The following is a 24,637-nucleotide window of genomic DNA, read 5'->3' as shown; positions in this document are numbered from 1 at the left end:
GTAAACATATGTATTTTATAAACAAATAACTTATTTGAAATAAGCAACAGTTTGTACCCCTAAAATCGACTATTGTTTACAAAACAAATCTCTTTCTCTCCCTAAAAGCAGATTCAAACAGCAAACTAATGATAAAATACCGGTGTAGATAACAAAAGCCGCATATTTATTATTTTTTTCGTAAAAGAAAAGAAAACAAAAATTTCCAAAACACATGCCAGCAAATGTTATCACAATTGATAAGAAATAGACATGCGCCTTAAAGTATGCAAGCATTTGTCCAAACAAACCACCCCAATTAATAGGCTAAAGAAAAAAGCACACAAAAGAAAACATATGCGAGTCTAGAGTTACAAACAAAAACGGAAAAAATAAAATCAATATTAAGAATTTTTTGGCAACGAAAACATAATAATTTTGTTTTAAATTCATTTAAATTACTATTCCAAAGAAAATAATAAAATTAACAACGATTTTTGCGAAAAAAAAAAAAACGAAATGTTCAATTAAATTAAAAAAAGTTAAAATCTTCAAAAGAAAAGTGTGTGTTTGTGTTAAAAAGTTTTAAACTTTCAAGTAAATGTAAATAGAACCTTGAAAATGTAGAAAATTACAAGGAATTCTAAACGTTATAGCTTAAAAGAAATAAACAAAGTAATTGCTAAAGTTATAAGAGCTAAAAAAAAAACAAAAAATTTTTACAAGTATTTAAAAAAAAAAAAACCTTGAAACTGTTTTAATATTTAGGGTTAGATAATCCTTTTATTTATTTTTTGTTCTTAATGTTCATTATCTTTTTTGGCCAAAAACAAAGCAAACTAAAACTACAGATATAAAAACAAGCAAACAAACAACTACCTTACATAGCACAATGACCAAACCACCCTCTGATACCAGTGGCTTAGGCTATGCCTATCATTTGCCTTCTGGCGGACTGCTACTGCGTTTAAAAAACTCCCTCTCTCAATTTAGTGATCTATTTAGTGAATTTAATAAATATATAGCACCAGCATATCATCATGATCGTTGCGAAAGATCGGTACATATGCGTTTGTATTCGATGCATAAAAGAGAATTTGTTATGGTATTCTTAGGTTTTTTTACGTGTTTTGGTTTGGGCATTATTATTGGCCTGACTGGACCACCCATTACCAGCACCACAGAAATAACTGCAAAAACTATATTAAATCGTACTTCTCTGGCTAATTCGTCAAATGTTCTGGCCACGGGACCGTTTGCCATGAAATCACCTCTAATGACTACGTATTCGCAGCAATTGTGGTTGATTGCCAAATTGGTAACTAATAATAACGATGGTGAGTCTAATGAAAACTAAATAATTGGAATGTTTTTCTAATTCTATTCTAGTTGAGTTCTAATGCCGGTCTAGTTTTGTTCTAGTTCAGCCCAAGTTCAGTACTAATTCTGTTCTAGTTCAGTTCTAGTTTAGTTCTTGTTCTGTTCTAGTTCTGTTCTAGTTCTAGTTCTGTTCTAGTTCAATTCTTGTTCAGTTCTAGTTCAGTTTTAGTTCTGTTCTAGATCAGTTCTAGTTCAGTTCTAGTTCAGTTCTAGTTCAGTTCTAGTTCAGTTCTAGTTCAGTTCTAGTTCAGTTCTAGTTCAGTTCTAGTTCAGTTCTAGTTCAGTTCTAGTTCAGTTCTAGTTCAGTTCTAGTTCAGTTCTAGTTCAGTTCTAGTTCTGTTCTAGTTCTATTCTAGTTCTGTTCTAGTTCTGTTCTAGTTCTGTTCTAGTTCTGTTCTAGTTCTTTTCTAGTTCTGTTCTAGTTCTGTTCTAGTTCTGTTCTAGTACTGTTCTAGTTCAGTTCTAGTTCAGTTCTAGTTCTGTTCTAGTTCTGTTCTAGTATTGTTCTAGTATTGTTCTAGTTCAGTTCTAGTTCTGTTCTAGTTCTGTTCAAGTTCTGTTCTGTTCTGTTCTGTTCTGTTCTGTTCTAGTTCTTTTCTAGTTCTGTTCTAGTTCTGTTCTAGTTCTGTTCTAGTTCTGTTCTAGTTCTGTTCTAGTTATGTTCTAGTTCTGTTCTAGTTATGTTCTAGTTCAGTTCTAGTTCAGTTCTAGTTCAGTTCTAGTTCAGTTCTAGTTCAGTTCTAGTTCAGTTCTAGTTCAGTTCTAGTTCAGTTCTAGTTCAGTTCTAGTTCAGTTCTAGTTCAGTTCTAGTTCAGTTCTAGTTCAGTTCTAGTTCAGTTCTAGTTCAGTTCTAGTTCAGTTCTAGTTCAGTTCTAGTTCAGTTCTAGTTCAGTTCTAGTTCAGTTCTAGTTCAGTTCTAGTTCAGTTCTAGTTCAGTTCTAGTTCTAGTTCAGTTCTAGTTCAGTTCTAGTTCAGTTCTAGTTCAGTTCTAGTTCAGTTCTAGTTCAGTTCTAGTTCAGTTTTAGTTCAGTTCTAGTTCTATTCTAGTGCTGTTCTAGTTCAGTCCGCTTAAGTTCAATTTCTTTTTAGTTCTATATCTAGTACTGTACTTTGTTTTTTAAAAATCTTTTTCCTTCCCCACAGATGAAAAATATGACAAACGTTTCTATGTCAGTGTGGCCATTGATGGCATTACCGAGCAGCATAAACCCTTGAGTATTTTATCTTCAGCTAATTTGCACAATAGAACACGTCATTTATCTTGTAATCGCAACGACTGTGATGAATTCACTATAATGCATTTGGGTTTCTTGGAATATGCTCATTATATTATAACGGTGCGTTTCTTGGGTTTGGAATCATTTCATCAGAAATATAATATAACGGGTATAACTTTTTATGTAAGTTTTTTTTTTAAATTTTAAATCTATAGTTTATTAATCAAATCTTTTTGTCACCCATCTAGTTTAAAACTTATAGTCCGGAATTTACTCAAATCGAAATCTGGTTTCGTTTTATATTTCTGTTATTTACTTTTATTGTTATTGTAAGTTTTTTTATAATAAAGGATTAGATCTATTATGAGATTCATTATTATATTGTATTTGGTTTATTTTTTAGTGTTGGTATGCTCATACCTTGCGCAAGTATCCGATTTATGATTGGTCTATAGAACAGAAATGGATATCGGTTTTGCTGCCATTATTGTTGCTGTATGATAGTAAGTATAAAATGGTCTCAGGGTCAATATATCATCAAAATGATGTGATCAGAAAAATTTTGCACAAGAAATATGAATCGCACCGTGCAACCAATAAACTTTTTTTTCAAAAAATTAAATTTGTAAATCTGGCATTTAAAATTTAACAAACTTCTTTCAGATCCCTTCTTTCCCTTAATATTTCTTATGAACTCTTGGCTGCCGGGTATGTTGGATGCAGTATTGCAGGCTACCTTTTTATGTGCTCTGCTAATGTTTTGGCTCTGTATCTATCACGGACTAAGACAAAATGAACGAAGATTTGTAAGATTTTATTTACCCAAAATTATCGTGGTTTTGCCCATATGGCTTTGTGCCATAGTATTGGCCACTTGGGAGAAATGTAATGAACTAAAAGATCCTACTTATAGTCATTTTGTGGATACCAAAAATTATAATGTAAGTCTAAAGAAACTAAGCGAAAATAAATACGAAATTGTAAAATAACTTTCTACTTTAAAGGGTTTTAAAATGTTCTTCTATATTGCGGGATTAATGTACATTTTATATTTGGCCATGCTAATACTAAGAGCTTATACAGAACTAAGATCAATGCCATTTTTTGGTAAGTAAATATCTATTCTTAAAAATAATCATGAAATTACATTGGTTTTAAACTTATTTGCAGATATGCGTTTGAAATTTTTAACTTTATTAATGTTATTCGTTATAACGATTACCATAACGGTGACTACTTGCCGTTTTGGTTTTGGCATATTGGAGGATAATTTTGTGGCCTCTTTGAATACCACCTACAGAAGTTCAGCACAGTTTATGTGTTTCTATGGTCTATTAAATTTCTATCTATTTACAATGGCTTATGTTTATGCTCCTAATGGTCGTTTTTCTCAAGGTACTATTTAAATATTTAATTAATAAAAATAAAATAAAATTAAAAATTTTAAATAATTTTCTTTAAAATTTTAGCTGAAATATCTGTTACTAAAGATAATCCTGCCTTTTCCATGATCAATGATTCGGATGAAGAAGTGGTTTATGGCTCGGAAGATGAATCTCGACGTCCCTTAACTGTAGCTGGTAAAAACGATTACGATAGCGATTAGTTAGTACTTACAATATATTAAAATTCAATTTACAATTACTTATTGAATTATTATTTTAATTTTTTTTATTTTAAATTTTTTTTTTACGTTATTGTATGTATTATCCCTCTATCATCGACATTGTACAGTTCTTTTAAAATCTATTCCTAAAAAAATTAACATTAGTTTTTATTACATATTCCTATAATTATTTAAGTGTAAAATTATAAATTATATTAATTAATGTTTAAAATAATAAATATGCCATGGTATTACACAATAAGTTTAGAAAGAATTTTAAATTTTAACGTTCAAACCAGGTCCAAACTAGGAAACTTTTGATGAGAATATTTTTATTAATTCTCTTTTGAAGTTTCCTTAGGTCCAATCTTTAGCTAAAGGATTTGGGATTAAATTAAAATTAATCCTCGAAAGTTGTTTTTGAATACTCAATTAGCTAATTTTGTTTGCTAGTTTAAGCGCCAAATGGAAGTGGTTTAAACAAGAAATGCAAAAGAGTAAACAGCTGCTGCCAAAAAATTAATAAAATTTTTATTAAAAAAAAAAAACATTAAAATGTTTAATTAATCGATTAGTATAAATTATGGAGAATTCACAATATATTTTTTCTTTTAAATTTGAGTTTTTATTAAATTTACAACTATCTTCTTCTTTATTATAAAACTTGCATTGTTTTGATAACAAACAGAGACGTTTTTTGTTGTTTTGTATGGCAACACTCTTGTACTCAAAAACATCAAAGGGATTTAAATCAGAAAAAATTGTGCTGCCATCAGTGTTGCCAGGAAAATTTTGTCATATGTCCCCAATCTTAGGCTGGAAGCACAAAGAGGTGTCACCATTGACGTTTAAAAAAGTCTAAAATCAAAGGGGATCAATTTTTATAGATTAACTAATCTGATTATTTGGCGTTTGATTGTCAACTCAAATACCTGCCCTTACTTAGTGCTGTTGTGAAACTTGTGCATAAAGAGATATATTTAAATTACAGCTAAAAAAAGTAGCTTGAAACTTGTGTTTAAAAAGATAAAAATCGTTTTTTTTTTTGCTCGTAACGTCTCTGTATACCCTCTACTGGAAGTCCCCAAAAAATCGCCATTTTTTAATGGAAATCCCCATAGTTTTCCCCAAAATTAAAATCATTGAATACAGCAGAGACATGTATGCGCCAGCTGGTAGTCAGTGTAAAATACAAAGTGTCTTTGATAAGCGTACATGTAATTTTTTATGAAACATAGATGGCGCAATATAACACAATAATGTAAAAACATAAATTGTAAGCAGATCATTTCATAAAGATGTCTGAATTTTCAGAATGTCAAATTACATATGAAAAAATATGACATTTATTGAAACCACATAGAAATATTTTCACAAATTGTTACTCGCAGTCACCTCATCTTTCAAGTTGCTATAAAAGTTACTACGAATAAGCAGATTTCGCTGTACACCTCACACAAACACGTGTGTTTCTTATGGGACCTGGACTGCTGCCTATTCCTAAGGACACTTTAATTTGACGCAGCACATGATATTGCTGTGCACAGCTTGACGAAATTTCTGTGCACAGCATTCTGTTCTCTTCTCGAGAGTATGTATTATAAATCGACTTTTAAATAATCGACTCTTTGTAGAAAAAATTTGAATATTTGACAGATTTTGTTCGAAAATATGGAGTCCGTTTAAAATATAATTAGGCATTGAATCTATTCATTTAATTTAGTTTTCGACAATGTTAACATGTGTCATCTGAATATTCGATGTATTCAAGGTGTTTAAAAGGATTCCCTAAGATGCAGAGAAAATCAAGTATTATATAAAGAAAATTGCATGCATTATACATCACTGACGGATTCGTATAACTTTTTGTTATTTTTTATAAACAAAAATCTTTTAAAACAATCGAAATTTTAAGAAAAATACGCGTTTTTTAATGTTTAGTGCTTTTTAAAATAAAAACATTGACAACGCTAACAGCGTTGCGCTTGCTCTCTCTTTTTTCCAACACATTTTGACATTTACCAACAATGCTTTTCAAACTGTAAACAATTTGAACAAAAAACAAAACTTGTTTTGTTTTATATCTTTCTTTTTTATTTTTACGTGTATTTTTTACAACAAATCAAATTAAAATACAAAAGCAAACGAATCAGTTGCAGAAGAACTAGCAGCGGGAAAACATTAACTAGCGCTTAAAAACAAAGCAAATAAAGATAACGTGTTACAAAATAGAAAAAAAGAGTGGTTTCAAGAAAATTAGCCAACCTTTTTTTAGTGGTGGTGAATTAGTCCATAAAAAATAGTTTCCTAACAAGTCTATTGACTTAAAAAATTAACAAGAAGACACAGAAAAACATACATAATTATCATTCATAAATTAATTAACTGCAGTAGAAGCGGCAGCAGCAGCAGCGCTGGTTTTGTAATGCCAAAAAATAAATTATAAATTTGCAATTAATTTGTTTTTGTTTAAAGTATTAGTGCAAACAAAAAAAATTCATACATATATAACTTGATAAATTATTTAACAAACAAAAGAAAATTGTGTAAGCAAAAAAAAAAAAAAGTTAAAGAAAATTCATACACAAATGTTGAGAAAATTTAAAGTGAAGTAGTAGTGAAGTGATATAAAAGAAAAGATTTTTCATTTAGAAAAACCAGCAGCATCAGTGTTACTTATTTTAGTTTGAATAGAAGCTTAATTCTACATTTAGTGAACGTCATCAGAATTATAAGCCAGTCATTTTTTATTTTTATTATCGTCCAACCATTTAACTATTTGTTATACGTGTTCCTCTTCTTTTTTGTCTTCTTCTTAGACTCGTCTTGGCAACAACAGGTAAGTCAAGTTGCATTTTTTTTCTTTTTGTTATTTTTATTATTGTTGGATTTGTTCCATACCTAGTTCTATTTTTATATTTCCTTACCCTTTGAGGTTTTTTCTTATTATTTTAATGATCTCTTTATGATTGTCTTTCCCTTTTGTTGCCTATTATAGAATTTATGTTGTATGTTATTTCAGAAACTTTATCTGTAAAATTCCTGACATTAATTTCAGGAATTAACTATAAAAATTGTTTATTCTTATAGGTATAACAAATAATATCATTTTGGTATTCCAAATTTTCTAATTAGACTTATTTCCTTTGTTTCAGTTTGATAACAGATTGTTAATCAAGTTATTTTAAGAAAATGTGAAGAATTTTTATACCCTACACCATTATAGTGGGGAGGGTATTATGCGTTTGTGCTGAAGTTTGTAACAGGGATTAAATTAAAATAAATCTTCGAAAGTTGTTTATTAGAACTCAATAAGTTAATTTCGTTTGATAGTTTAAGGGCCCAATAGAAGTGGTTAAAACTTGATCAAGAAATGCTTAAGTGTAAACAGCAGATTTATCGATTTGTTTAAATTATAGCGATTTCACAATATATTTTTTTGTTTTAAATTAAAGTTTTCATTCATTTTTATATTATATTAACAATTGTCTTCTTCTTTTTTTATAAAACATGCATTGTTTTGATAACAAACCGTTACGTTTTCTGTTGTTTTGTATGGCAACCCTGCGAAGTTTAATCTTGTAATCAAAGGGGATTAACTAATCTCATTATTAATTGGTATTTGACTGCCAATTCATAAACCCGCTATTAGCTATTCTATAAAATAGGAGGCACTATTCTATAGGGTTTTTATACTAGTCCAAATAATAATTCAGAAATACTTAAAAGTTCTTAAAAAATATAGATTAATAATTAGACAAGTCAATATTTAATACCGATTAGTCAATAGACTAGTTCTTAGAATGCCCAATAGATAATCTTTTGTCTCTCTATGAACTTAAGTATAGAGTAGTCTGTAATCTAGGTAAAATACTAGTTTATAGATTTTAGTGAAGTCTAAAGAATACTCTTTGCTAAATGTTGTCCAATTAGTCAATAGACTGGTTCTTAGAAAGCAGAATAGACAATCTATTGTCTCTCTATGAACTAAAGTATAGAGTAGTCTATAATCTAGGTAAAATACTAGTTTATAGATTTTAGTGAAGTCTAAAGAATACTCTTTGCTAAATGTTGTCTGGTTATAACATCTTCGAGTAATATTTACAATATATCCTTCCGATCTTTTATAAAAGTTTGACCAATTCGGTAGGTAATTATTTAAATTTTGTGTTAAAGATACAATTTTTATACTTCAATTTAGTAGGGAGGGTTTATTTCTTTGTGCTGATGTTTGTAACCCACAATAATATTGGTGGTATAAAAAAAATATAACAATCGGCTTAGAATCATTTTCTGATTCGATTTAGCTATGATCGTCCCTCAGTGTAAATTTTTAATCAAACTGCAGGTCGCAATTTGGAAGATAATTCAATAAAATTCGAAAACATAACTTCTATTGTACCAGGGAGGAAGCCTATTAAAAATTGTTAAGATCGATCCATTATTTCATCTAGCGCCCATACAACTGAACCCCCCAATAGGGCTTGTAAACCTTGTAATCAAACTACAGGTTGCAATTTTGTAGATATTTCGATGAAGATACCGATACCGGAGACGAAGCCTATTGAAAATGATTAATATTGGTCCATTATTTCACCAACCCCCAAACAACTGGACACAACGAATAGGATTTTTAAGTCCATAATTATGTTTAGGTTAGGTTAATTTTGCAGCCGCCTGAGGCAAAGCTCACTTGGGGGTATATAGGTCCCGTTGTGTTACCATGATATTACTACTCTACCAAATGTCCTTATTGAAAAGGGGTGAATTGTTGCAGCTTTTTGGTTTTGCAGATGAAGTTATTAATCCTTGCCGGATGTTCATCAGACAGACAGCTTTTGTTTGCGATTGTACTTTGTACGTCGATTTACCATTTCCTGCCTGAAATCGTCGAAAGCGGGGCAGTAACATAGAAATTGTTCTGTGTCATTTTCCTCGTCATTGCAGCTGGTACAAAAATTATTGTATGAAGGAAGTTTTTGCCTCTGCGCATGAATGCCCATTTTCCAATGTCCTGTTATAACCGCAATTAGGTTCCTGAGATTGGATCTTGACAGTTTTATGACGTGGTTTGTCCGTGTCGTGTCCATTCTAGGCCAGATTTTCCTGGTTTCTAGGGAGGTGAGTTCACCCTCCCATCTTCTATTTGCGATCATGTGCAGTTTGTCTGCAATCAGCTGTTTACTTTTCACATAGGATATGCCAATGTTGCAGCCAAACTCGGTCACCAGTAGAGCAGTTCCGTCAGTATCTAGGGCGTCAGCACGGTTATTGCCTTCTATGTCCCCATGACCAGGAACCTACATAAGGGTAACCGATGAATGTCTCGCTATCTCCTCGAGAGACGACCGCCATTCTTGGACAACTTTCGAAGTGGTATACACATTCTCTAGAGATTTAATGGCTGCTTTGCTATCAGCAAATATATGGATTTCCCTATTATATATCCCATAGTACCGAGTTTATTCTGCAGCAGTTTTTATGGCCATAATTTCAGACTGTAGTACAATGCAGAAGTCAGAGAGTCCTTCCGACAGTATTTTTATGTTTATGTTTAATATAATAAGCTACAAAACCAAGTTCTTTACTTGCCTTGATGACCCTCATGAACTTTATAATTATAATGCCTCATTTGACCCTAGACCATATAAAAAGAATCCTTCAGAATTTGACTACAATTCAACTTAAATGCTTTACTATGAAAACTAAATATCATTTTGTTTTTGTTACAGCTGGAGGGTATTTTATGGTCCGCCTCGCCAGACTATAATTTTTAATTGTTTTTGCATACCTGTTGTAATTTCATTAAAGATTAAAAGACTTACTCTGAAAAAACTAATTCTAGAATAAGAACAAATAGAAGCTCTTCAGTTTTCTGTCATTATTACTTTCTATCTATACCGAAAAGGAGTTTATTGGAACTTTTTTGGAATATTATATGCCTCAAGGAAATCATCATGTAAATTTAAAATTTTGATATTCTGCAAAACTTAAAACTTTCAGTTTTATTGCCATTATAAACATTTTAAATTCTTATAATACTTTTCAATTAAATAAAGTGCAATTTATGATTAATACATCAAACCGTGCTAAAAATTTCAATTAATTAAATTAATTCAAAACCATAAAATGTAATCAATAAGGTTTAATCATAAATTCTAGAAAAAGGAAGATAACAAATAAAAAAAAGCAAAAGCAATACATTGGCTTTTTATTCTTATTTATATTTTCCATTGAAGACAATAAAATCATTTTAAAATCCTCCTTCTTCCTAAGCAACAAACCAACTGCATTACCACTTATGCACGAATAGAGCAGAGTATTTAATAAACCAAAATAAAACTAAATAAATTTCCGAATTCAACCAACCGTAGATTGTTGAACAATATAATAAAACGGAAGTTATATTGACAGACAGACAGATAGATGGATGTGTACATACTGGAACATACTCATGTTCATATTATCGAATGTAGCTGTTATACTGTGTTCGAGCCACTATAAGGTACAATGGATATTTAATTTATCAAAGTTAAATTATTGTCACTCTTATGTTCTATACTATCAATAACCTCATGGTGGTTCTCTCTATCATACTCTTGAACAAAAAATTGGTCATTAACAAGTATGAATGTATAGTCGGGCGTAGCCGACCATATGATTCTCTACACCAGTCAGTATGTATGTTGAAAATGGGGATTATTTAAAAAATAAAGCATTTGGTTTGTTTTTTTAACTTTATTTCGGATTATTTTTACTTTTTTTTGACAAAAAAAGAGATTTTTTAAGAAGGCTTAAAGGGTAGTAGGGCAAAATATGGCCCTATCCTTAAAAATGTAGGTGGGGGGAGTTAATTCTTCTTCAATATTATTTATGTAGAATTTAAAAGTGTTATTACTGTTTTTAAGTGAATTTTGACCTTTAAGTCATTTTCTGAAGGGGAGTTTGTATGGGGGATAGGGTCAAATGAAGCCCGATCATTACAAAAATCGCTAGTGTCATTTATAGTTCTAAAAAACTAAGTTTTGTCGATTTTTGTTAACATAATAGATCATTTAAATTAATTATAAGCCAAAAGGCCCTATTTGGGGGTACGGGGGCTAGTCGAAATAATGAACCGATTTTAACAATTTTCAAAAGGCTTCGTCCTTGGGCCAAAAGAAGCGTGTGTGCCAAATTTCATCCAATTATCTTGAAAATTGCGGCCTGTACCTTGCGCACAAGGTTTACATGGACAGCCAGTCAGCCAACCAGACGGACGGACATAGCTTAATCGACTCAGAAAATAATTCTAAGCCGATTGGTATACTTTAAGGTTGGTATAGGACCAATATTTTTGTATGTTACAAACAACAATACAAACCTAATATACCCTCCCCACTAAAGTGGTGTAGGGTATAAAAATATGACGTATTTTATTTGAAACATTTTCCAATTTGAATGACGCTGACGTTTTTTAAAGGAATGAACCAAGCAGACAGACACAATTCAATTTCAAGGGGTGTTTTTAAAGGTGGTAAATTGTGCGTTCATTTACGCTGTATTAGAAAGCTTTTATTATGTGTGTAAGTTTGAGTGTCAAACTCTCGCAACACTTGGTTTGACGACTTGATTACGTTTTAAATGTTAGACATTTTACGTTTTAAGTAAATAATACATATACCGGCCGGCAATTATGACGAAATAAATATTTTATACATCAGTAATTCTCGTGATAGTTTTCTTTATACATTTTATGTAAAAAGTCTGAAACGTGTTTTAAAAAAATGCGTGTTTTCTTGGGAGACTTTTTTTAATTGTTTGACACTTATTTTATTAGTAATTTATAACAGATTTATGTTGTTGTTAAAAAATGGTATTTAAATCAATATGTATTTCTAAATGTTAGTTGAACAAGTCGTTGTTAATAAATATTATACAAAGTTTTTTAATAACTTTTTATAATATAAATAGAGCTGCAACAAAACGGAACCTTTATAACATTCATTTGTTATATATTAGCCTTAAATTTTTAGGATCTTATTCATAAATTTTTATTAAAGGTTTATATTATATATCATACAAAATTTGTTTGATGAATATTTGATAAATGTTTATGAATAAGGCAATTAACATATTCAAAAATTTTTAACTGCGTGAACCTAATTTTAATGTTTTTTATGCCATCTAAAAGTTCTGCTGTCATCAATGTTTTCCCCCGGAGTCATGTTACCTTGGTGAAGCCTCCACCAATACCCTTAGCCTGGCCGGGACTAAAAAATTGGTTACAGCCTACTGTTTGGTTTAGTCCTTGCATAGATTGAAAGAGTTCAGACCAGAGCACTGCATAATCTGGTACTACGATTGGCCAGTTGCCGCGGGACTATGTCCTGGCTGGTCAGTTGGATGAGGTTCCGTTAGGATCCATTTACTGTCTGTGGTTTATACCGAAATTCGCGGTGAGAGTAAGTGTCGGTTAAAAGACTGATGACGTAAGGTAAAGTCAATAATTCGGGACAAGTTCGGTGCTGTTGCCGAAACAACAGATACCCCACAGAGGAGAAACTGTGGGACTAAGCGTTGGAAATGAGTAGGTATTAATTGCATATGGTACGGGATGTATGTGAGGTACCGAGGGCTTCACCCCACCCGTCTACCTATAATGAATGTGTCGTATGTTTTTCTCTTATGAATGTGTCGTCTGAATGAGATGTGTGCTGGGTTGAATGATGTTGAATGAAAGGTGTCATATACAAATGATACCATTGAATTTCCCTTCCTTGTCCAGATGTGTTCAGAGTATACTTTGTCCATACAAAGATGTCATATACAAATGATACCATTGAATTTCCCTTCCTTGTCCAGATGTGTTCAGAGTATACTTTGTCCATATCAGATTTAACCACAGTGTGTCCCTGTGAGTAAGAACAATGTCTTCGGCTTATTTGATGGATTCGTACTTCGGTCCACCGGTCACGTCTTTAGGTGCTGTTGCTGAATCAACAGAGGCATTCCAATGGTCAGAGATTAGATAGCTCGAGTACATCAGCAAAGTGCTTGTGCATGGACCGTTCAAATCAAATGTACAAAAATTGCCACTTGAGTTCTTCATTGAAGGATAAAAGGGCGATGTTAGATCGTTCTCATGTATAGCCAGTGGATGAAAAAAATCGTAAAATAAAGCCGTTTTCTTTCTTTCAGCTACTTCATATCTAACCTTAATGAGATATCTGCATCTAAGCTTAATGATATCCTATGATTTTCACTGCTACATGCAGGATCTAAAGCTATAAAATACTGCATCTAAAAAGTGGAGTGGTCCAGTCAAAATGTAATCTCTTCGACTCTACTTGACTGTGTGCGCGTAGTGAACTACCACGTTAACCAACCATCTTTATTCATAATACTAAGGGTTTTTCAGATAAAGATAATCTACCTGCTTTCTTTAAACCTAGTTTGTTCCTAGTTTAAAGCATAATATAATTTCGATTTCATTGACAGAAAATCGAAAATGTTTTTCTAACTCTTCCAAAAAGAGTCTTTTTCCCCCCCATTTCTAATCAGTTTCGACTCATTTTTGAATCGTTTTTATGTCATTTTAAAGTGTAAGGAACAATTTTAGATCTTTCAACAGCTTCACAGTGGTATAGGACAAAAAAAGAGGGAAATAATTCGGTAACTTCTAAACGGTTAATCCGATTTTAATGAAATTTGGTATGTACAAAGAGGAGGTGCTGTCGAGTTTTGGTTTTGAATTTGGACCTTATAGGTCAACCAGGGGCCCGGCGGGGGGTCCTCAAATTATGACAACTCGGCTATGTTAAATTTTTAAAACGATCCTATTTCCTCATTTGAGTTCCGATTAAAAAAAAAATCGTATATAGAATCTCCTCATCGAGCACTATAAAAAATGTAGTCGTAGCAGTAAATTATCTCTTATAGTTTAGGAAATATTCGCATTTGAAAATTAAAATTTTTACCGTCCTTTAAATTTTTGATAATAGCGGGTCCAAATATTCCCGATTTTCGCCATCTTTTATTCGATTAATAACAAGTTTATAAGGGTGTGAAGTTAAATTCGTCGGCCAGATACGTCCCACAACACATTTGTCAAATACGTTCCACATACTGTAAAATTCGTTTTCAAATTAAATTAATTGATTTTTTAATAAAACAAACGCCAAATAAAATGTTTTTGTGAAAAAATGTAAAAATATATTAAAATATATTCCGAAAATAAATATGTAAAATAAAAATTAATAAAAATAATTGTATACTCATAAAAATGGTGGTTAATAATAAAATTTTTAAATGAAGAAAATCGACACTTTGAGAAGACATGAATTGGGGTACCGGCATAGTGGAAGTAGCCCAGGACTAGTTCTTTCCAAAAACATATAGTTTATATGCAATTCCAGCTCTGGATAATTTTTACGAATTTTTGAAAAAACATAAAATTTTGCCAAAAATTCTGAAATTTTCAAGTGGCTCCAACGGGTATTTAGAGAAGACATGAATCGGGGTAGCGAAAAACTGGAAGTAGCCCAGGACTAGTTCTTTCCAAAAACATATAGTTTATATGCAATTCCAGCTCTGGATAATTTTTACGAATTTTTGAAAAAACATAAAATTTTGCCAAAAAATCAGAAATTTTCAAGTGGCTCCAACGGGTATTTAGAGAAGACATGAATCGGGGTAGCGAAAAACTGGAAGTAGCCCTGGACTAGTTCTTTCCAAAAACATATAGTTTATATGCAATTCCAGCTCTGGATAATTTTTACGATATTTTAAAAAATACAAAATTTTGCCAAAAAATCAGAAATTTTCAAGTGGCTCCAACGGGTATTTAGAGAAGACATGAATCGGGGTAGCGAAAAACTGGAAGTAGCCCAGGACTAGTTCTTTCCAAAAACATATAGTTTATATGCAATTCCAGCTCTGGATAATTTTTACGATTTTTCAAAAAGCACAAAATTTTGCCAAAAATTCTGAAATTTTCAAGTGGCTCCAACGGGTATTTAGAGAAGACATGAATCGGGGTAGCGAAAAACTGGAAGTAGCCCAGGACTAGTTCTTTCCAAAAACATATAGTTTATATGCAATTCCAGCTCTGGATAATTTTTACGAATTTTTGAAAAAACATAAAATTTTGCCAAAAAATCAGAAATTTTCAAGTGGCTCCAACGGGTATTTAGAGAAGACATGAATCGGGGTAGCGAAAAACTGGAAGTAGCCCTGGACTAGTTCTTTCCAAAAACATATAGTTTATATGCAATTCCAGCTCTGGATAATTTTTACGAATTTTGAAAAAACGTAAAATTTTGCCAAAAAATCAGAAATTTTCAAGTGGCTCCAACGGGTATTTAGAGAAGACATGAATCGGGGTAGCGAAAAACTGGAAGTAGCCCTGGACTAGTTCTTTCCAAAAACATATAGTTTATATGCAATTCCAGCTCTGGATAATTTTTACGAATTTTTGAAAAAACGTAAAATTTTGCCAAAAAATCAGAAATTTTCAAGTGGCTCCAACGGGTATTTAGAGAAGACATGAATCGGGGTAGCGAAAAACTGGAAGTAGCCCTGGACTAGTTCTTTCCAAAAACATATAGTATATATGCAATTCCAGCTCTGGATAATTTTTACGATTTTTAAAAAAAACACAAAATTTTGCCAAAAATTCAGAAATTTTCAAGTGGCTCCAACGGGTATTTAGAGAAGACATGAATCGGGGTAGCGAAAAACTGGAAGTAGCCCAGGACTAGTTCTTTCCAAAAACATATAGTTTATATGCAATTCCAGCTCTGGATAATTTTTACGATTTTTTAAAAAAACACAAAATTTTGCCAAAAAATCAGAAATTTTCAAGTGGCTCCAACGGGTATTTAGAGAAGACATGAATCGGGGTAGCGAAAAACTGGAAGTAGCCCAGGACTAGTTCTTTCCAAAAACTTATAGTTTATATGCAATTCCAGCTCTGGATAATTTTTACGATTTTTCAAAAAACAAAATTTTGCCAAAAATTCTGAAATTTTCAAGTGGCTCCAACGGGTATTTAGAGAAGACATGAATCGGGGTAGCGAAAAACTGGAAGTAGCCTAGGACCAGTTCTTTCTAAAAACATATAGTTTATATGCAATTCCAGCTCTGGATAATTTTTACGAATTTTTGAAAAAACATAAATTTTGCCAAAAAATCAGAAATTTTCAAGTGGCTCCAACGGGTATTTAGAGAAGACATGAATCGGGGTAGCGAAAAACTGGAAGTAGCCCTGGACTAGTTCTTTCCAAAAACATATAGTTTATATGCAATTCCAGCTCTGGATAATTTTTACGATATTTTAAAAAATACAAAATTTTGCCAAAAAATCAGAAATTTTCAAGTGGCTCCAACGGGTATTTAGAGAAGACATGAATCGGGGTAGCGAAAAACTGGAAGTAGCCCAGGACTAGTTCTTTCCAAAAACATATAGTTTATATGCAATTCCAGCTCTGGATAATTTTTACGATTTTTCAAAAAGCACAAAATTTTGCCAAAAATTCTGAAATTTTCAAGTGGCTCCAACGGGTATTTAGAGAAGACATGAATCGGGGTAGCGAAAAACTGGAAGTAGCCCTGGACTAGTTCTTTCCAAAAACATATAGTTTATATGCAATTCCAGCTCTGGATAATTTTTACGAATTTTTGAAAAAACGTAAAATTTTGCCAAAAAATCAGAAATTTTCAAGTGGCTCCAACGGGTATTTAGAGAAGACATGAATCGGGGTAGCGAAAAACTGGAAGTAGCCTGGACTAGTTCTTTCCAAAAACATATAGTATATATGCAATTCCAGCTCTGGATAATTTTTACGATTTTTAAAAAAACACAAAATTTTGCCAAAAATTCAGAAATTTTCAAGTGGCTCCAACGGGTATTTAGAGAAGACATGAATCGGGGTAGCGAAAAACTGGAAGTAGCCCAGGACTAGTTCTTTCCAAAAACATATAGTTTATATGCAATTCCAGCTCTGGATAATTTTTACGATTTTTTAAAAAACACAAAATTTTGCCAAAAAATCAGAAATTTTCAAGTGGCTCCAACGGGTATTTAGAGAAGACATGAATCGGGGTAGCGAAAAACTGGAAGTAGCCTAGGACCAGTTCTTTCTAAAAACATATAGTTTATATGCAATTCCAGCTCTGGATAATTTTTACGATTTTTGAAAAAACATAAAAATTTTGCCCAAAAATCAGAAATTTTCAAGTGGCTCCAACGGGTATTTAGAGAAGACATGAATCGGGGTAGCGAAAAACTGGAAGTAGCCCTGGACTAGTTCTTTCCAAAAACATATAGTTTATATGCAATTCCAGCTCTGGATAATTTTTACGAATTTTTGAAAAAACGTAAAATTTTGCCAAAAAATCAGAAATTTTCAAGTGGCTCCAACGGGTATTTAGAGAAGACATGAATCGGGGTAGCGAAAAACTGGAAGTAGCCCTGGACTAGTTCTTTCCAAAAACATATAGTATATATGCAATTCCAGCTCTGGATAATTTTTACGATTTTTAAAAAAACACAAAATTTTGCCAAAAATTCAGAAATTTTCAAGTGGCTCCAACGGGTATTTAGAGAAGACATGAATCGGGGTAGCGAAAAACTGGAAGTAGCCCAGGACTAGTTCTTTCCAAAAACATATAGTTTATATGCAATTCCAGCTCTGGATAATTTTTACGATTTTTAAAAAAAACACAAAATTTTGCCAAAAAATCAGAAATTTTCAAGTGGCTCCAACGGGTATTTAGAGAAGACATGAATCGGGGTAGCGAAAAACTGGAAGTAGCCCAGGACTAGTTCTTTCCAAAAACATATAGTTTATATGCAATTCCAGCTCTGGATAATTTTTACGATTTTTGGAAAAAATAAAAATTTTGCCAAAAAATCAGAAATTTTCAAGTGGCTCCAAGGTATTTAGAGAAGACATGAATCGGGGTAGCGAAAAACTGGAAGTAGCCCAGGACTAGATCTTTCCAAAAACATATAGTTTATATGCAATTCCAGCTCTGGATAATTTTTACGAATTTTTGAAAAAAACGTAAAATTTTGCCAAAAATTCTGAAATTTTCAAGTGGCTCCAACGGGTATTTAGAGAAGACATGAATCGGGGTAGCGGAAAACTGGAAGTAGCCCAGGACTAGATCTTTCCAAAAACATATAGTTTATATGCAATTCCTGCTCTGGATAATTTTTACGATTTTTAAAAAAAACACAAAATTTTGCCAAAAAATCAGAAATTTTCAAGTGGCTGCAGCGAGTATTTGGAGAGGAAATAAATAGGGGTACCAACAGAGCGGAAGTAAACCAGGACCTGACTTTTCCAAAAATATATAGATTAAATGCAATTCCAGCTCTGGGTAAATTTTGAGATTCATTTTCCAATTATCACAACAAATTGTAAAATATTACCTGTGAATGGTTATCGTGAAAGTTCAGTGCACTTTAACGTTCAAGTAGAGTCTAAGCGACTCCGTTTTAACTTTATTATTACCTGCAACATTATGTCCTTTAAGAATTTATATAAATCATATATAAAAAACCCGATCCTAACAACAAATTTACAAAAAAGACCCAAAACGACCAATCCAATTGACACAGATGCAAAAACATTTTTAATTTGTGTAAAATTTACATAATATTTTGCTACCTGTATCACTCTCATCATAAATTCTTAAAAATTATGAATTACCGCGATATTTGTACCTACCCTGATATAAATTAATTCACAGTATTTAAAGTTAAACATTACCTTTTTGGTTTAATCAATTTAATTTTTTGTTTGATTGTCGATATATGAGCAATTATCAAAGTTTTTTAAATTTTATTTTTTCCACACCTTGGATCCGCTCCTGAAATAAAATGTACCCAGCATCAAAAAGCATCGCTCTATAAATAATTCCTTCAAACTATAATTTTTTAATTGCATTCCCATATAAATCAAGCTCGCAATATTCAGATATTAATTGTTATTTTTTAATTTTACTAATTCTATATTTTTCAAAAACTATAGGCAACAAGTTAAAACATTACTGAAATGAAATTTCTTAAATTTTTTTAAAATAAATCTTATGCGCTAAATTTTAATAATTTTTACAATTATGTGCAATTTTTTCAAATATTACACATATAAATACTACAATTTTACGGATTTTTTTAAATAATTAAGTGAAATCCTCTATAACTTTTGCTTCCCTCGATCAAAATGATTTACGCTAACGGATTCATCACATATTAGGGTCAGTTTATATTCACACAAAATATTTTGAATGTGCCATCAAAAAATTTTTTCTATTTTTTTTAACTCTAAAATTAAAAATGTTTGCCAAATAAAGTTGTCAAGATCGGTTGACAGAATCGCCCTATAAAGAAATATATATACTAACAATTTTATGGTAGTAAATGGGTAAATAAGTTAAAATTTTGAAATCAAATGCTATTTCTTTGGGAAATGTTAAATATAGTTCTTCAAGAATATATGAAATACCCAGGAAGTACATGCAGCATTATTTTTTTTGCTAGTCAAATGTTCTAGTCACTGCTCCTGTGCTTAGATTTTCTATTGTTCTTCAAATAATGGTTTTAACATTCACCTGCAAATTTATTTTGTTATGTTATTTGTAAAACACAATTGTTTCACGCAATCGGTTAAAATATGAAAACTAAGTAACAAATCGAAAATAAAGCTCATACTCCTATACTAGATTAACAGTCATTACTAAAGTACCTCAAAGTTATGCAGACGCTAATTACTAGTCACTGAAAAGTAACTGGTTATGTAAGTACAACTCTTAAAATAGTTTTTAATGGGTCTTCTCCAAAAATTTCTGAATTTTTTGCAAAATTTTATGTTTTTTCAAAAATTCGTAAAAATAATTTAGAGCTGAAATTGCATATAAACTATATGTTTTTGGAAAGAACTAGTCCTGGGCTACTTCCAGTTTTCCGCTACCCCGATTCATGTCTTCTCTAAATACCCGTTGGAGCCACTTGAAAATTTCTGATTTTTTGGCAAAATTTTGTATTTTTTAAAATATCGTAAAAATTATCCAGAGCTGGAATTGCATATAAACTATATGTTTTTGGAAAGAACTAGTCCAGGGCTACTTCCAGTTTTTCGCTACCCCGATTCATGTCTTCTCTAAATACCCGTTGGAGCCACTTGAAAATTTCTGATTTTTTGGCAAAATTTTATGTTTTTCCAAAAATTCGTAAAAATTATCCAGAGCTGGAATTGCATATAAACTATATGTTTTTGGAAAGAACTAGTCCTGGGCTACTTCCAGTTTTTCGCTACCCCGATTCATGTCTTCTCTAAATACCCGTTGGAGCCACTTGAAAATTTCAGAATTTTTGGCAAAATTTTGTGTTTTTTTTAAAAATCGTAAAAATTATCCAGAGCTGGAATTGCATATATACTATATGTTTTTGGAAAGAACTAGTCCAGGGCTACTTCCAGTTTTTCGCTACCCCGATTCATGTCTTCTCTAAATACCCGTTGGAGCCACTTGAAAATTTCTGATTTTTTGGCAAAATTTTACGTTTTTTCAAAAATTCGTAAAAATTATCCAGAACTGGAATTGCATATAAACTATATGTTTTTGGAAAGAACTAGTCCTGGACCACTTCCAGTTTTTCGCTACCCCGATTCATGTCTTCTCTAAATACCCGTTGGAGCCACTTGAAAATTTCTGATTTTTTGGCAAAATTTTGTATTTTTTAAAATATCGTAAAAATTATCCAGAGCTGGAATTGCATATAAACTATATGTTTTTGGAAAGAACTAGTCCAGGGCTACTTCCAGTTTTTCGCTACCCCGATTCATGTCTTCTCTAAATACCCGTTGGAGCCACTTGAAAATTTCTGATTTTTTGGCAAAATTTTATGTTTTTCCAAAAATTCGTAAAAATTATCCAGAGCTGGAATTGCATATAAACTATATGTTTTTGGAAAGAACTAGTCCTGGGCTACTTCCAGTTTTTCGCTACCCCGATTCATGTCTTCTCTAAATACCCGTTGGAGCCACTTGAAAATTTCAGAATTTTTGGCAAAATTTTGTGTTTTTTTTTAAAAATCGTAAAAATTATCCAGAGCTGGAATTGCATATATACTATATGTTTTTGGAAAGAACTAGTCCAGGGCTACTTCCAGTTTTTCGCTACCCGATTCATGTCTTCTCTAAATACCCGTTGGAGCCACTTGAAAATTTCTGATTTTTTGGCAAAATTTGACGTTTTTTCAAAAATTCGTAAAAATTATCCAGAACTGGAATTGCATATAAACTATATGTTTTTGGAAAGAACTAGTCCTGGACCACTTCCAGTTTTTCGCTACCCCGATTCATGTCTTCTCTAAATACCCGTTGGAGCCACTTGAAAATTTCTGATTTTTTGGCAAAATTTTGTATTTTTTAAAATATCGTAAAAATTATCCAGAGCTGGAATTGCATATAAACTATATGTTTTTGGAAAGAACTAGTCCAGGGCTACTTCCAGTTTTTCGCTACCCCGATTCATGTCTTCTCTAAATACCCGTTGGAGCCACTTGAAAATTTCTGATTTTTTGGCAAAATTTTATGTTTTTCCAAAAATTCGTAAAAATTATCCAGAGCTGGAATTGCATATAAACTATATGTTTTTGGAAAGAACTAGTCCTGGGCTACTTCCAGTTTTTCGCTACCCCGATTCATGTCTTCTCTAAATACCCGTTGGAGCCACTTGAAAATTTCAGAATTTTTGGCAAAATTTTATGTTTTTTCAAAAATTCGTAAAAATTATCCAGAGCTGGAATTGCATATAAACTATATGTTTTTGGAAAGAACTAGTCCTGGGCTACTTCCACTATGCCGGTACCCCAATTCATGTCTTCTCAAAGTGTCGATTTTCTTCATTTAAAAATTTTATTATTAACCACCATTTTTATGATTATACAATTATTTTTATTAATTTTTATTTTACATATTTATTTTCGGAATATATTTTAATATATTTTTACATTTTTTCACAAAAACATTTTATTTGGCGTTTGTTTTATTAAAAAATCAATTAATTTAATTTGAAAACGAATTTTACAGTATGTGGAACGTATTTGACAAATGTGTTGTGGGACGTATCTGGCCGACGAATTTAACTTCACACCCTTCAAGTTTATATATCAAGCAGTGAAAGAATAATGTAAAAATCTTGACTGAGTCTAATGTTATAGGCATTTTAATTTAAAAAAATAAAAAAAGGCGATTTTTTGCCATTTTTTTGGGAAAAAAGAATCTTTTTCTTTTTAAGTTATCTAAAAAGTTTCTAAGAAGATGTATATAGAATTTATACTTTTTGGAAAGCCCGCCGGCCCCTGGTTGGCATATAAGGTCCAAATTCAAAACCTAAACTTGGCAACACCTCCTCTTTGTGCATACTAAATTTCATTAAAATCGGATTAACCGTTTAGAAGTTACCGAATTATTTCCCTCTTTTTTTTTGTTCTATACCACTGTGTGCTTGAAATATGACCACAAAATAAGTTTTTAAAACCATCATATTTTAAACACCAGGATGATCAATTTATGATTGCAATATATTTTGTTATTGTTTTTCAAATATTACATAAGTTATTTCAGTCATATATGAGGATCATTTTCGAAATAAATATACCGATCCATTCAGAACCATTTTTGCGTAGATTGATACATGTCCGTTCGTCCGTCTGTCTGCTGGCTGTCCATGTAAGTTTTGTGCGCAAGTTTTGTCAAGATATTTTAATGAAATTTTTGGACTAAACTTTTTTTTGGCACGTTTTACTTATAACGAACATACTTTCCTACTTGTTTTTATTTATAACAATTAAATTTATAAAAATCTATCTACATTTAGTTTTTAATCTTTATAAAAAAATTAATTAAAAAATCTTTTTAAAAAATATCACTGCAAGTTGATTGTATGCCGTATTTAGGTCAATTGAAGAACGTGTCAATTTAAAATTAAATTTCTCTAATTCTCAAAAAACAGATTAATTTTGATATCTTTTTTCTGTAGTCAAATTAATTTTTTTATAACATAATTAAATATTCTATAGTTATGTATATTATAAAGCATATTATAATGATGTGTCGAATTAAAAGTTTTAAATGTCAAGATATATTTAAAATTAAAAAAACTATACATATAATAAATAAAATATAAACAATCGTCATTCTGGCCAGACATGAATGATGTCAATTTAAAAGCCACACAGAAAGTTTAAGATTTTTTTTTTCATATGACATTGTTGTTAGACGTGTTAATGACATCTTCTTCCTCTACTGCTTCTTTTTCAATGTGATTCAATCTGTTTCCATCTGTTTTAATGCACGGCCATTGTCAATGCATTTTTTGACCTTTTAGATTGTTTCTTTTTTTATTGGTTGCAGTCTGATTGGCACACGCCATTAAAACTAAAATCCTGTTTTTGCAAAAATTTACAAAAAAAATATTACGCACATTTTGCAGCTGTCGGTTTCTTTTAGTATAAAGACAACTTTGTATTATGATAATTTTTTTTACATGATTGCTTATGAGAACAATGGATCAAGAACGACTAGGGAGTTCCCTAATTTCTTAAATTTTTAATATTTTTTTTAATTCTGTAAAGTGAAACTAATAGCTGTGATACACGGTTGTCAAATCTTACAACGTTGTCAGAAAATGTTTAACAACTGTGTGAACTTAAAATTTTTGTTTTGAAACGTTAGAAGAAACATTTCTGACAATGTTGTAAGACAAAAATTTTAAGTTGATACAGTTATTAGACATTTTCCGAACACTTTTCTCTAACGACATTGTAAGATCTTACAACCTTTAGTATTACTAATTAATTGTTATGTCTTTAATCAAACAATAAGTTTAATTATAAAAAAAATAAACAATTAAACTCAAAAAAGATTTTAATTAAATCATTCATAACACTTTATAATTCATATAAACTATTAAAACTCACAAAATGTCTTTATTAATAATCAACTATTAATTTATTATTAAGCCATGTTGAGTTTGCTAGTTTTAGTTGTAAAAATTTAAAATTCCCCCAAACAAAAAAAAAAAAAAGAAGTGATGGTGAAAGTAATTTATGTTAATGGGTTACATTGTGCTGAACATTTTCTTTTGTTTAAGAAATTTGCATATTTGTAGTTTTAATTTTTAACAAAAATTTTGCATTTACTTTAGAAAAATATATATAAAAATAGTTTTTGGTGTTTTGAGGCTAAAATTTTGTTTTTGTAGTTAGTAAGTTCAACCTATGATTTTGTTTTTTTTTTTAATGGTAATATTAAAGCAATAATTAATCATATACTTGAAGCAGAAAAAGTTTTGTAATATTTGCTTTATTTTAAAAGAAATACTAAACTTTGTATTGATTGGATTTTGTTTTTAATATTTTTTAAAAATACAGTATTTTATGTCAAAGTGTCAACATGTCATT

At 31.1% G+C, this 24,637-nt stretch overlaps 2 protein-coding genes across 2 annotated transcripts in view; both read left to right on the top strand.

Moving 5' to 3' along the window:
• Nucleotides 1–480: 480 nt before the first annotated feature.
• Nucleotides 481–4,438, top strand: LOC111679502 (transmembrane protein 181). The gene is made up of 8 exons (XM_023441082.2): nt 481–1,316; nt 2,503–2,759; nt 2,825–2,905; nt 2,980–3,079; nt 3,240–3,517; nt 3,581–3,683; nt 3,747–3,971; nt 4,046–4,438. Exons 1-8 carry the CDS (start codon nt 872–874, stop codon nt 4,180–4,182), a joined length of 1,626 nt encoding a protein of 541 aa, XP_023296850.2. The 5' UTR covers nt 481–871; the 3' UTR covers nt 4,183–4,438.
• A 1,893-nt stretch (nt 4,439–6,331) lies between these two features.
• The window catches only part of LOC111679494 (myosin heavy chain 95F), an 85,560-nt gene continuing 67,254 nt past the window's right edge, over nt 6,332–24,637 (top strand). Inside the window, exon 1 of the mRNA XM_046948415.1 lies at nt 6,332–7,021. The gene's annotated coding sequence lies outside the window, so the exon portion shown is untranslated. The remainder of the gene's footprint in view (nt 7,022–24,637) is intronic.

The sequence above is a fragment of the Lucilia cuprina genome, chromosome 4 (assembly GCF_022045245.1).
Source record: "Lucilia cuprina isolate Lc7/37 chromosome 4, ASM2204524v1, whole genome shotgun sequence".
Lineage (NCBI taxonomy): Eukaryota > Metazoa > Arthropoda > Insecta > Diptera > Calliphoridae > Lucilia > Lucilia cuprina.
This window is presented reverse-complemented; position numbering and strand designations above follow the sequence as displayed.